Source organism: Convolutriloba macropyga, chromosome 7 (genome assembly GCF_964194025.1).
Source record: "Convolutriloba macropyga chromosome 7, txConMacr16.3, whole genome shotgun sequence".
Classification (NCBI taxonomy): domain Eukaryota; kingdom Metazoa; phylum Xenacoelomorpha; order Acoela; family Convolutidae; genus Convolutriloba; species Convolutriloba macropyga.
Window position 1 is genome coordinate 65,218,711 of NC_134474.1, and position 15,476 is coordinate 65,234,186.

A 15,476-nucleotide genomic window follows, 5' to 3' on the forward strand; every position below is an offset into this window, starting at 1 on the left:
CTAGAATATTACTTATAATAGTTGGCAGTTTTTCAAAAGCGTAATCATTAAGTTCATCATGTAATATTTGTTCATTATGTTAGTTTTTGGTTATCAGAACGAAAATAGTTCTTTGTCGAGACGTTCAAAAAAGTCCCGGTACGTTTGATTTGACTGAACTGGAACTTAGATTAGAAAGACACAAAAATACTGTTGTTAAGATTAGTATTCAGCATATTTTCATCCGCAAATTATGATCTCACCAAAGTTCAACGAGATTGGATTGTTGTTGTTTAGATTTCAAAAAACATTTAACCAAACTTAAGTGAAATATATTTTTTGGGTGACTGTGGGTGAAAGTTGGCGATCTGTTATTTCAAAACTTTCAAAAAATTACAAAACTTATTTCAAAACTTACAATTAAAAGCTACGCAGAATTTTTTCTCAATGGAGAAGCACTCGTGTTTCGAACGTATATTCAATGACAGATAGCGGTCTATTTTTTGATTGCTACAATATTGATCAACACTTTGCAATAAAGAGCATGAAAAAGTTGAATATTTATTTTGTGTCTAGACTAAGACTGAATTCAGCAAATATACAAATAACAAAAATAGGATCTTTGTGGCCCCCAGTGTTTTTTATGACCCCCAGTTACAAATTATAATTTGTAATACAGCACGTTTCTATGTAAGAAAATACCACGTGCGCCTGGAGGTCATAAACGATTCATGCTCACTTAGCTGGGGGCCGAAACAGAATAGATTCCAAAAATACTTCATTAACTATATAAGCAATCAGGTCTCAAGGTAGCTGAAATTTTGATCAGAGACGCAAAAAAGTTGTTAATATCAGTTTTCAACATATTTTCATCCAAAAACACGATCTCACCGAACTCCAGGTCACCGATGTGTGGGGGTCACCGATGTGTGGGGTTGTAGTTGTTTAGATTGCAACGAGTTTCAACGTAAAACGTTTAACCGACCTTGATAACTTATTTTTTTGAGTGAATGATGCTTGAATTTGGCGTTCTAATCTACAATACTGTTTGATAAATATTTCATGTGATACTAGTAAAAAGGTAGCAGAATTTTTCTGTGGAATAGCATCGTGTTTCCAGCGGATTTTCAATACGATAAAACATTATATTGTTTGATAATTACAATAACACTGATCAACTTATTATATCAACCTATAATCAACTAAATCGTGGACGTGACTTGTCTATAGAGAAACTAAACTCTAAATTAACAGAAATAAGATTGGCAAAGCTCAAAAATACATTGTCTTCTTTTAAAAACAAATAATTTCAGAATTCATAAACATAAAGCGCAACAAAAACTCCAATGTTTTCGCCTGGCTTATGGCCGATGTAAACAAATGTTGACACGTTTACGAGCATAAATAGTGTCAACAAGTCGCTGAACGATCCTTATTTTGTGAAAAAATTTCTTGCAGCCTTTTGAAGTTGATCACACTCTTGTTTTGTGCCACAGTATTATAGATCTGAAGTAAGAAAGTCAGACGTATCCTGTATAGCAAGGAGCAATATTTTTTATAAACTTCAGCGAAAAATTTGCTGTGTATAATTTGACAAATAAATTGAGCATAAAGCTTTGTTTTTAGTCAAAATTTAATCACTTTTATAACTTGCTGCTCAAAGCTAAAGATTCGAACCTGATTCAATCATTTGAAAGTTTAAAAGTTTAGTTTACTTTAGCCTAGTTTAGAGACTTGATGCCCTGGGAAACATCACTAACGTTTTTTTAAAAAGTGCTGGCAAGTCGAGTCGAAGAAAATAACGAAACAAAAGTTTTGCGAAAACAAAAACCAACAAAATATGTCAATAGACGGCTATTATTAAAAAGCGTCCAGAAAGGGAATAAACTATTGTGTCGTATAAGATAAATCAGTTTAAAATTACGTTATAGACAACATTTTTTTCAAGAAAGCAGTATGAGAAGGTTTCATTGAACAGATAGCGGGAACCATTTCTGCTGCTTTCATCTATGAAAACTAGCAGCCAAGAAATATGAAATATCCATGTATTTTATGTCAAATGAGACTGTGATTTGCTTCATATTCATTGACCTCTAATTTTGTTATAGTCGTAAAAAGTTTACATCGATGAATGGGAAAAGATTTAATAATACGATCGGAGCATTAAATACATCAATTATTGTTCAGATGGCTGCACAGAAAGATGGCTCGTGCATCTTCTGAGAAGTTGCTTGAATCCAGAGGCTCATTCCTCATCAGGGAAAGTCACAATCCCAACCAACAACAACCTCCACTCTCAACTCACACAAATGTCCAGTCATCTCCAAGTCGTTCCGTCCCACCCTCAGTACCACCCTCCGAAGGTGCACCTCACAGCTCTCACAACCACCAGAGATCTCTACACGTCAACGGGGATTCGGAGGGTGGGGGCGGGCTAAGTGGTGCTGGTGCTGCTTCAGCCGCCTGTCCCTCCTCCTCGTCCGCGTCAGCAGATAGCAATTCTTACGTGCTCTCATACAAAAGTCAATCAGACGAATTTTGCCACTTCAAGTGAGTTGGGATATTCTCTATTGCAAAATAAAATAGATCCCAAAATCTTAAGGCAGACTCACAACGCAGGAGGGTATGGGGGCTGAGTAATGAGGTGAGTTGGGGGGAGGGGGGTTGCCGAATCACGGTGTCGACTGCTAATTGACGGGCTGAAATGATAGAGGGGCTAAATGATGTGTTAAAATATGCGGAGTTAAATGAATCGGGGTGAAAAGAAGTAGAACCGTCTTTTACAAAAAGATTCCTGTATGATCTTTATGAATCGGGTTCAATAGCTGGCCAAAATTAGTCCAGTAATTTGCCCTGAAGTTATGGGTTTTTCTAGACGAATTTGGTAAACATTTCGGAGATGGTTTAAATTTGATTGATGGGGACAAAGCTCAAAAGAGATACAGTCTGCGTGTAATGTGTGCCCTATTCTGAACTTTTTTCAACACACCATTATCGCCCTGTACAATTCATTACGAGCCAGCGCTCCTACCAAATAAATTGGACCATTTGGTCCATATTACCTCTTCAATTCCTCAAAACGTATCTGAGTACATGTAAAAATGGCCTTACCGAGTGGGAAATGGCAACAAAGCAATTATACTAATCGCTTCATCCTAATAAACAATAGATGTTAGTCAATAATACATTAAAAAAAGTTTAAAATTGGTATAATACTTTACAATTGCTCAAATTTCAACAAATAAGCGCAAAATTAAAATCTATTGGTGGGGTTGCTGGCTCTAATGTTTTACCTAGATCCAAATCCCATTAGAACATTTGTTTAATTAGTTCATAAAGTGTTGCTGTTGATTTTCAGGATTCTGCAGTCGTGTGGCCAGGTGTTCATTGGTGGGAAGAGGTTCCAGTCCCTGGAGCACCTGGTCTACTTCTACAGTGTGAAGGAGTGCATTGTGCCCACTGAGTACCTCCTACATCCAATTGCACCCAAACTGCCCGTAAGCAACCCAACCCAATCGTGGATCGATCTCAAATTTAATATTTTAGTTTTGCTGTTATGCGGTTATTGAACTATTATCATTGCTGTAAGCATTTTAACAGTTCATTTGGAACACAAAAACGGCATGCGGACAAAAAGGCTTTCAGTTTGAAAATTTGTCATATTTTTTGCTGGCGAAAATAGCAATACGTTAGCTATTCATTTTCATTCAAAGCTCTGATGGTAGACATAGTTCTCTGCATACAATTGTATTGTGCTGTAAGCATTAAAAAATATCTATCATCTTGAGCTTTGGTAGAACTATTTCCTGAGACTGGAACGCTATTGAGTAGCCTCACGCGAAAAAATTGTATGACAAGTTTTCGTATGCGTATATTGTGCACCTTCATATGAATTGCTCGTGTTAGACTGGTAAAAAGGAAATTTAATCGTTAAACAGTTGATCATCAGGCGACAAACTAAAATTAATTGAAGAGCACCTTAGAGTTTTTTTGCCAAACATTGAACAGAGGGTTTTGACGAGATCCTCCGTTCACCTGAATTGTCAACCATCGTTAGTTGTTCTTCCTTGCATTTCTGTTGCAAAGCTAGTCTTAATTGCTTATTAAGACCAGTAACATAAATGTCAGTCTTGTATTAATCACTGCGGATGTTTTCTTGCTTTTCCTCTGTGATGCATACTCTTATTGCTCTTGTTTCAAGAGATGTTTAGTAGCGTTATGATTGCAATGTTGTTTTGCTCGATATTTTAAGATAGCTCTTGTATGTTTTTGGCAATTCATTCAGCGTCGATCGTAATTAAGTCACAGATCGAAAAAGTTGCAAATTGGTGCTCATGCTTCATTTTTGGTGCTCTTTTAAAGCAGATGTTGTTCGTCAAATGAGTTAGCTCAGTTATAACCAGCTTAGTAGGGCTGAAAAATTCAAACATCCTTAATATCCTTAGTGAAGGTGCTTGCAACTGTTTTTTGTTTAGACAAATGTTGTATATGAGCCACTAAGTGAATTATTGCTGCATCCGAAAGATAAATTGTGTTCAGAATTGATCATTTCCAAATTCAGACTCTTGAAGCTCGGAAAGTTTTCATTACGCAGAATTATTTTCTAAAACTACCTGCAACATTTACAGTGGTCTTTGTCTTTGACGATGCCGAGTTTTATTATTGAAAAACTCGCGCAATTAAGTACGATACCGGAATTGTTTCTCGGACATTTTACAATCAACTCATTTCATAATTGTTGCATCTCTGTCCATAAAGGACAATGCAGTTTGACGTTTCGTATTGGTGTATAAAATTTGACTTCTAAAGTCTTTCCTGCATATTTTTTGCATAAAATAATTGGTGCGCCGCAAGTGATTTATAGTAAAAAATCTATGTCATTAATAGTTGCGAAAGCGATATATTGTTGGCCAATTTTTTTTTTCGTCGTGAAGATTTGTTTCGACCTATGACGTCACGCTGACAGCAAATCTGCTTTTTGTAGAATGATTCATGCAAGCATTCATGCCCAAATTTTGCTCACAAAGGTGCACGATTTAAAAATTCGACACTGACATATCGTGAAGGCGTTACTTTGCAGACTTTACTTCCGTTGGATCCTGTTTATGGTTTTTATTTGTTTGTGTATAAATGATTACAAAGGAGGCAATGTAAACGAAAAAAATTATAGCTGGAAGACTCTGGAACTGACTCGAAGTATATATATACACTCAGGCGCAAGCGAACGACTCACTGAGAAATTTAACCTCCTACTTGGTTGCACTAATCATTTTGAAGCAGTAACGGAGTAAAATTTATACACAAACAAATAAAAACCATAAACAGGATACAATTAACAAAATTTACATGGGAAAAGCCAAATTTGTTAACTAAAACTTATTAACCACCTGAAAAAGTTGATCAATTTTTGACTCCGATACAATTATTGCCAATGGAACAAAAATATATTTTACTCAATAATCTACCAACTGATAGAGAAAACAACCGAATCGGTAAAAACAGAAAACCGAGGAACGGGAAAGGGAAAGGGAAAGAAGGAATTCCATAATACTTAAAAAAATGCGAAGGCTGTACTTCGCAAAAATTATTCTGAAGACCTGTAATAATTTTTCAGCTTTTATATTGAGTTTCAAAAGGACTTTAAAAGAGTATTGTTCGTATTACCAACAAATCATTGCTAATGACCAACTTTTCTTTTTCCAGTTTTCTTTAATTTCCAAGATTTTTATAAATCCAGGTGACGTCCCGTGATTTAGAATTCCTTTACTGCCATCAGAATTAAACCGCAGAACTCGTTTCGTCAGCTCTGATAAATTATTTCAGTAAAAACAAAAGATGGCCGACGTTGGCTGCAAAAGTGTTCTAATTTCTAATGGTTCATTTGATTAGATAATTATGGCGAATTCACATTTTAATGTGGAGAACAATGATCTTATATCAATACCAGTTATCAGTATACTCTGAGGAACTTTGGGAGCTTAACGTAGTCTTTGAAAATTAAGTCTTGTTCCAGGGCATTTTTGGTTTAGCCTTTTCTTTTGTCCGCTGTTTGACCGTAAAGATATTCGAGTAAATTTGCTGAGAATTCGAGATATTTCTCAGTTGAAACAGTGAGGGAAGTGACAAATCAAATGCAGAAGGTGTGAATTATGTATAACGGAAAACGTGATCAAAAGGTAGAACAAATTTTTAAAAAGATAGATTGAAGACCCAGGAACGGACTCGAAGTAGATGTTCACCTAGGCCGGAATCAACCAGTTCCTAAAATAATTAGTTTTTATTAAAAAAACGTGCAATATATTTTTCATTCAATAATCGACAGTAGTGGATAAAACAAGGAAATCAACCACCAGCAAAATTTGGCCTGTTCTCCAAACGCTAATCGCGCATGTCGAATAGGGCCAAATTTTACTACTTGTTGATTTCCTTGTTTTATCCACTACTATACATTCTCTCTATATTCACTTCTTTTATATTTTAAATCATTTCTTGTCTCACTTGGTGCAAACCACTAGTGTCGAGTTAAGATGGTAATTAACCGTTATCAGACGGATAGTTTGGGTTCTATCCCCACTGACTTCAGTGGACGTATCCCAGATACTAGTATAAAACTAATGAGACCGTGTAACAAGCGCGTAAAACCAACTTGCGAAAATAAACTTGAACAAAAAAACCTGCTTAACTCTTTTATAAATTTTTGCTACTATTTATATAGTATTAAGATCCTTGTTTTTATTTACTACTACATATTCACTCTAAGTCTAACATTGAATTAAGAAATGGCTTAATTCTAGAAAATAATAATACAAAATCAAGCAATATCAATTAAGAAAAAAAAGGTCTAAATCTAAAATATCAGGGAACGGTCTCCGTGCGTGGCATAGCAACCTGCTTGGTCTGCTTGGTTTACCAAGAGCAGAGCTCGTTCACAGATATATCAATAAAACCCAAAAACTACATGACAGATAAATTAAAAGAAGAAGAATTAGCTTCTTGAATATTATACTTATAAACATGCTCTCTGAGTTGATTTCTATTATGACCGTATCTATATCTATGAAGATAAATACATAGTCTACATTTCCTATTTCTAAATCTATATAAAGATATATGTTTATAAACATTACACATACTACATGTTAGATATTGATCAGGATCAGAATAATGATATCCCAAATGTTCTATATGATCTTTCACTTTAAACATATTTTTTCATGCATAACAAGAATATTCTAATTCTTTACAATTATTACAACATTCTTTCCAAGGTTTATTTATACACTTATTGCATTTCATTTCCATTTCTCGAAAAATTATTTTTTGATTATTTCCCTAAATAAGTACATGTCTCAATCAACTAATACTAGTGTCATAAACTTCTGCGACGTCTGTATTTTATCCTTTGAAACAAAGAAGGGTTTATACAGGCATCAATCATACGATCTCAAACATAAGGAACTATTGGAGAAAATGTTTGAGTCTGAAGAGGAAGAAATCTCGGAGAGGGTGTATAATTCGGATGAAGATGATTATATTATTAAAACTAGGGATATTATTAAAACTGAAACTGAAAACAATATCTACTCTAAAATTAGGTTTATATGTAAAGAATGTCATGAAGAATTTAGGAATAAAATAGCTCTAACTACTCACTCATATAGTCATAATCGTAAGTATCTAGAAAACAAAGAAGACTTCGATATAAACTCCATTCAGAACATGAGAGAGTTTTATATTACAGATAAAGGTGGGAATTACATTGAAGACATAGACGAAGCAACTAATTATTCTTTAGAAGAAATTAAAAACTGTTACCAGTATAGAAAAGTTAAGAGTTTTAATTATAAGATCAGGGCCGAGTGTGAGTACAAGAAGAGAACCAAAGAAGAAGTTAAAATTACAAAAATATTTTTCAACACCGACTATATTATTAATAAGGCTATATATGATTACGGTGACTTCAAACAATCGGCGAAGCCGTTTCACGGATGGCTAGATTTCGAAAAGAATATATGAAGGTTATGGCTATGACTTTGAGTTTCTCGGAATAAGAAGTATTCAGTTAAACATTGAACCAACTAAAGCATCTATTGGTAGTTATATAGATTTAACTTGCGATCTCAAAAACACTAAATCAATATTAAATATACGCAATTCCAAATACAACTGCTTACAACTAACTATTACTGCTTGGCTACATCGTGCCATGCACCATGCAACACGTGAAAGTAAATATGTAAATAATCTAATTGAACCAAGACAACAACATGAAGATGATTTTGCTTATATAATAAGAATACAGAAATTGTATAATATTAATATTTGGTTATACACCCCCTGTGGTGGAGGTAAAGTAGAATTGTTTAAACCAGTGGATGCTTTTAATAAAGATAGAAAAGATGTAAGAATACTAGTTTGGAGTAATGGTCAAATAGAACACTGTGCCCTAATAAAAAATCTAGAAACCTTTTTAGATCGCCCAAATAAAAATAACATCAAATATTATTATTGCGATAGGTGTACCTATTGGTTTAACAAATTAAATATGATAAACACGAATGCAACAACTCATTCAAACCAGAGATTGTTTCGCCTAAGAAAAAACATATTACTTTTATAAATGAACACAAACGTCAGAATATAAAAAATATTATAACTGCCGATAGAATGTTGCATTGTTGAAGTCTCAAGTCAACTAATAGTTTGGTTGCGGCGAAGCTTGGTCGGAGACCCATAATTATGTAATAGCTGAACCTATTCCAATAGCTGTGGGTTACACCTGGCAAGGTAACTTCAAGCGCTACTTCGGTATAGGCTTTATCAAAAGATTTGCTAGAGGTCTATCAGAAATAGAAACGGACAATAATTTCAAACATAATGGAAAGATAATATTCACAGAAGATAAATTATATCATGAAACTAATAAAACTTGTCATATCTGCAGCAAAACATGTATTAATAAAGTAAGAGATCATTGTCATGAAACTGGTAAATATAGAGGACCAGCATGTAAAATATGTAATATGAGGTTTAAACAACAAAACTTCATTCCTGTAATATTCCACAATGGCTCTGGCTTTGACTTCAACCTACTATACTGTGAACTCTTCAAACAGAATAATGATAAAAGAAAAGTAGATAACATACCACTAGCTGCTGGTAAGTCTAAGATGTTTAGCATTGGTTGTCTCAAATTCTTAGATAGTTATAACTTCTTAGCTATGCCTCTAGATCAAATGGGAAAGATATACGGATGTAAAACTAAAACATTATATCCATATGAATACTTTGGTTTGTATAAGTATGACAGGGAAGCTGCCAGTGGTAGCAAAGCTACCTATGATGAAGCTATAGGTAATCTAAAAATAGAAGACTTCAAATCCTCACTACATAATAAATTAACAACACAAGAAGAAGTAGATATCTTTAATAATGAAAACAGTCATAAAACTGGCAAAGATCTAACTATAGAGTATTTACAGAATGATGTCGAAATATTAGACTATTGCATGAATGAATACGTTATATTAAGTATGAAAGAATTCAAACTCAATCCACTACATTACGTTAGTCTCCCGGGTTATAGTTTTGATTGTTGGTTAATGTCAAGCGGTGTTACATTAGATACATTGCAAGATAAACAAATGCTAGATGATTCTGTTGGAGCAAAGAGAGGTGGTATATGTGGAATAATGGCTGATAGATATGTTAATTGGCAAAGCCGCTTCACGGATAACAGTGATGGTAAGTCCATCAGGGAACCTGCTTCGCAGATGGCAGAGCATGACCGAAGGTCCATATGGTACATAGACGCAAACAACCTATATGGTTATGCAATGATGCAAAAATTACCTTTTACTACTACTACTCTAGATGCAATATTGAATACTCCAGATGATAGTGATCATGGTTACTATATAGTTTGTGATATTGATTATACTAATGAATGTAAAGAGAGAACATAACAGTTAGCACTAATGCCTAATAAGAGAAAGATAAATGATAATGATTTAGGTTACAGAGAAAGAGATGGAGGCAAGGCAAGATCAGAGAAATTAATCTTAGACCAAAACAACAAAACAGAATTTATGGTTCATTATAGGATGTTAAAGTTCTATGTTAAGATGGGAGTAAAAGTAACAAAAGCACATAGAGTAATTAAATTTAAACAAGATTATATATGTAGAGATTATATACAAAACAATACAAATAAAAGAGCAACAGCTAAAACTGAAGCAAAAAAGTATTTAAGGAAATTAATGAATAACTCCCTATATGGAAGAATGTGCATGAATCCTCTACACTTTCTTTCAAAGCAAGTTCTTGCATGATGAAGAAAAGATAATGAAAAGTGTAAGTAAACCAACATTTAAGAACATAACTAGATATAGAGATTATAGCCGAATAGAATATAAAGAAAAAATAGAATATAGCTCACCTGTATATGTAGGAGTAACAATACTCGAACTTAGCAAATTACATATGTTTGATGTATTCTATAATATTCTACAACCATCCCTCAAAGATCTAACACTTCACTATATGGATACGGACATTTTCGTATTAAGTTATAGTGAAGGTAAAGTTAGTGATGAGCATATGGACTTAAGTAATCTAGACATACCTATAAAAACTAATAATAAAGTCTTCGGCAAGTTTAAGCACGAGCTGGGGAGTAGGATTATTGAGCAATTTATAGCATTGTCCCCCAAAACATATAGCTTCAAAAATTATCCTAAAAACACTAAAGAAAAAGGAATAAAGAAGCATAATAATGCTAGGCACATAGATTATTATGATGCATTAATGAATAATACACAGAGAACAGTAGATGAAAGCAGAATACAAAAAGTTGGGGATAGCATGACAACAAAAACAAGTAAGATTAGTTTAAATATATTTGATGATAAAAGGTTTTTTGTAAACAATATAAAAAGTTATCCACATGATAAGGAACTATATTTATTTAGAAGGGATTTGTTAAATTTGTTAAATAGGATTAAGAAACTATATAAGGATAAGGATAAGGATAAGGGTGTAGATAAACTGATCTGCGAACTGACTTCGTCTGTGGCAAGCCAAGCAGGTTCCATGATTAATGATATTAAAGAATTGACTATAGATAGCAATAGAAAATTAATAGAAGCAGCTATTATATTATATAATGAGTTATTATAATTAGTTATTTTAATCATAATTATAGATCTAATTCATACTTAGTATAATATTTTTATATAAAAAAATGACTGAGCTAGATGAACTTATAGAATTAAACTATCTAGAAAAACAAAGCAAAGAATAGATTAGGAGATAAATTAGAACAACAAGAATATTATAGTGAAATAGAAGAGTTATTTGATCCTTTAACTAAAACTTTAAATACGAACAGTGAACACAATCTAGCATTAAGTGAACCAACATTAAGGGCAATAGATTGGCAAAATCAAGAGTTAGATAAACAAACTAAGATGATCCAGCAAGCTGGCCTCTAGTTTAACGAAGCTTTAATGAAGTCCAATGGCAAAGCTGTAGAGGAAGCTCGAGATAAACCAGGACTTTTAGTAGATAAAGACACAGCTCAAATTATTAATTTAATGTCAGTTCAATCTAACCCTCAATTAAAGTTAAAGTTCGGAAATTCAGATAACGCTGAATTTGAAATGAATGGTGTTAAACTAATTTACAAGAAAATGCATTTAAGGTAAAGGATAATATATATGAATTTTCAGATGTGTTTATAAACTTTCTTACTAACCCAAATATAAAATATGGTGAAATCGAGGAAGATGAAAACAAAATTAAAAGGTTTTTATTTGATATTGGATATGATTTAGGAAAAGGGGATAAGAAAAGTGCTAGATATAGAGCAATAAAACGTATAATAGGAGTAAAAGATGATGTATATGGTAGGGGATTAATTAGCACTCCCGATCAGGGAAACTGCTTGGCTTGCCACGAACAAAGTTCGTTGGATAACCACAGACGGAGTCTGTTCGCAAATCCAAATAGTTTAATAGAAAGATTAGAATTATTAATACTAGAAACAAAAGCTGGTCATGATGGATTATATGATGAAATGCTAGATGTATCTAAGCAACTATTATATATGAATATTATTAATCAAGAGCAACTAGATAATTTTGTTTTTAACTATGGTAAATGAATAATGATAGAAAAACAACAACAACTATTAGCTAAAGAAGTATTCAGTCCTCAAATAACAAAGTTTAGAAGAGAAAGAATAATACAATTATATAAAGATGAAACATGGTCAGCTGATTTAATTGATAAGTCATCTCTCAGTAAATACAATAATAATTATAAGTTTATATTAACTGTTATAGATATATTCACAAAATATGCATGGACTATTCCATTAAAGAATAAATCTGGTTTATCTATAATTATTGGTTTTAAAATAGTTTTAAGTGAAAATCCACAGGGTGGCTCTGAAAGTCGAAAACCAGAAAAGTTATGGGTAGATAGAGGTAGTGAGTTTTATAATAAAACATTTAAATCTTTACTTAAAGAATACGATACAAAACTATATTCTACTTATAGCGATTTAAAGGCTGTTTTTATAGAGAGATTCAATAGAACATTTTTACATATTAATAAACCAATGTTCATCAATGGTGATGGTAATTGGGTAAATATACTAAATGATGCAGTCAAGAGACGTGTTTAAGAGAAAACCATATTTTAATGATGAAGATAGTTATAAAATATATAATGGCCATATTATTAGAAGGTAGGCTACTGGACAAAAATGATCAAGAAAGACTAGAGAATGATTATGAGTTTAAAAAAGGTGATATAATGAAAGATATTGAGAGTTATTTTACTGCTGAAATTGAGTCATCCAATAGCACCGAGTGAGAGATTACTATATCCCAACTTGTCAACCGTTAATGAACAATACTTAAATGAAAAGATCTCAGCTAATAATAAATTTAATAATAATATTAACATTATAAAAGATATTAGAAATTATTATAAAACTGAAACTACTAACTATAATAAGAAGTTAAGTAGATATAAAAATTATATTAACATAGCTGAGATAACAGAAATAGTATTATCATCAATAGCAACAACGGCAACAACAACATCAGTGGCATTAACAGGTATAGGATTACCTTATTCTATACCTACAGCTTTTGCTACAGCAACTGTTTGTGGTTCATTATCAAAAACAATTAATACTAAAATAAGAAATAAAATTATAAAGTATTCACAAATGTATATTTTAAGTAAACAGTTTAGTGACAAGTTTAATAAACTATATACTAAATCAATGAAAGATAATAAAATAGATAATGATGAATATAATGAATTAGTCAAGGTATATGAAGAATATAAGAAGAACAAGAAAAACAAGCTGAGTATTTTTTTAAACTAAAGTTAATAGTGTTTAGTAATAATAGTATGTTTAGTAATAATATTAGTATTAATATTTATCGATAATCATAAACATAATATAAATATAATCATAATCATAATCATAAATATAATATAATCATAATCATAAACATAATATAATCATAGTCAAACAATTATATCTTCTTTGTACCTAAATATAACCCTCTACCTTTCTGTACCACCTTTATACCTTCACCAGTAGTTGCAAGTTTAATTAAGTGGGGTGTAGCTGATAGAGCAGCTCAAGGGTTTCTACTTGCAGCTGCACTTCCTATTTTACTTGCTATTTCTAATGCTCTTACTGGATTATTAGCAACTCTCTTTCCAAAGTTAACCGTAGCTTTACCAACAGTTTTAAAGAAATCTTTCAATCCCTCAGCTTCTATTGTTGCATCAGATACTGTCATTGATTCATTCCTTCTACATTTAGTGCAGGATCCTCTTAACATTTTAGTACCTTTTGAAGTAATAGCTCCACTTATATTATTAGTACCACTATAATGTCTGCCACCAACACAATATGAATTAGTTTTGAACTTGTTTAAAAGACTCATTTCTATATATAAAAAATAATGAAAGTTAAAAAGTATAATCCCTTTGTTGTTATTAAGCCTAAGCCTAAGCCCAGGGTTAAACCTAAAGCCTAACCCAAACCCCAAACTAAACTTGAAGCTAGAGGCTTAGCTCTAGAGAATAAAAATAAATTAGATATTATTTATGCTAAGGGTTTTGTTAAGACTAGTAGGAAATAGTTTGATTATCATTGATTTAGTCATTGTTTAGTCATTGGTTAAGTCCATAAATATATCATTTATTGTAACTATGACTTAATTATAACTAAGACTATGTCTATGATATAATATCAACCATCTTATTACCATCACTATTAACACTAATAACTTTTCCAGTTAATACTAATGCATGACATAACTGCTGCACTAAATTTAAAATTAAGTTGTATTGGTTGTGGACCTATATGATCACTCTGATATCTAGTATCGAATACATATATTCTATAACTACTTTTGAATGTTCTATGATTTATATATGGTTTTATATTATGTGGTAGCCCATTATAATCTCTTAGAGGTAACAATCTCTTTAAACGCCTCATTATAATTATTGGTACCGTAATTAATATTCATTCTATCCTCGGGATAGAACTCACTACCAATCTTACAATAACATTCAGTAACTTTCATTATATCAAATGTGCTTGCATCATGAGTTTGTTCATTAAAATTATTATTTTCAAAACCAACTATTATATATTGTGGTCTTTCCATACCACTTTCCATACCTAGATCAAACAAGAAGTTAGTAGCATTGGGTACATTCTTATTAAATGTTTTTCTTTCATAATAACTAAAGTCTACATTATTCTTTTTAATTAAACCCTTTTGCACAATAATTCTATTATTATTACCAGGATCAATACTAGGTACACACCATGATATATCTCTAATTTCTATATTGGCATCATTAGCAACAGCACCAGGATTAGCATTAATTCTATATAGAGCTCTATCATTATTATTTCTTTTTAATATTAGTTTGAATCCTAAACCATATATAATCTTTTCTAAATCATTTACGAAACCAAATAGATCTCTCATCTTAACCACCATATACATATGACCTCTTTCTGCAACAAAATGATCACCTTTAAGTTGACTATCTCTATTACCTTGATTTCTAACAAAACCACTCTCATATTCATCAACAGTACTAGTTAATAACTTATACATCAATAGATTAGGATGGCAATGATCTATATATTCAATAGTCCTACCACCACTAGTTTCAAGTTTAACTGAACTAAAAAATGCCATCATACCATAATTAACTAATCTAATATTAGCATCATTAGCAAATACACCACCAGCATCATCTGATACAACAAATTCTATCTCTAGATATGAATCACGCAAATTTAAATGACTCTCTTCTCTATTGAGTATGATATTAATGTTAGTATTAACCGTATTCATTGTTGCTAGATTATTAGGTTTATATTTTATAATCTTACTTTTATGTATATCATTATTATAACCATAAGTTGTATCCAAATGAAA

At 32.1% G+C, this 15,476-nt stretch overlaps 2 protein-coding genes across 3 annotated transcripts in view; one reads left to right on the forward strand and one right to left on the reverse strand.

Annotated features, from left to right (window-relative positions):
* Positions 1-15,476, reverse strand: part of LOC142343250 (uncharacterized) — a 71,381-nt gene that overhangs the window by 53,080 nt on the left and 2,825 nt on the right. The window lies entirely within an intron of this gene.
* Positions 1-15,476, forward strand: part of LOC142343249 (uncharacterized) — a 45,544-nt gene that overhangs the window by 11,608 nt on the left and 18,460 nt on the right. For both annotated transcript variants that reach the window (XM_075395027.1, XM_075395026.1), the window contains exons 3-4: positions 2,167-2,529; positions 3,338-3,476. In XM_075395027.1, the coding sequence (XP_075251142.1) occupies positions 2,167-2,529; positions 3,338-3,476 (502 nt within the window). The remainder of the gene's footprint in view (positions 1-2,166; positions 2,530-3,337; positions 3,477-15,476) is intronic.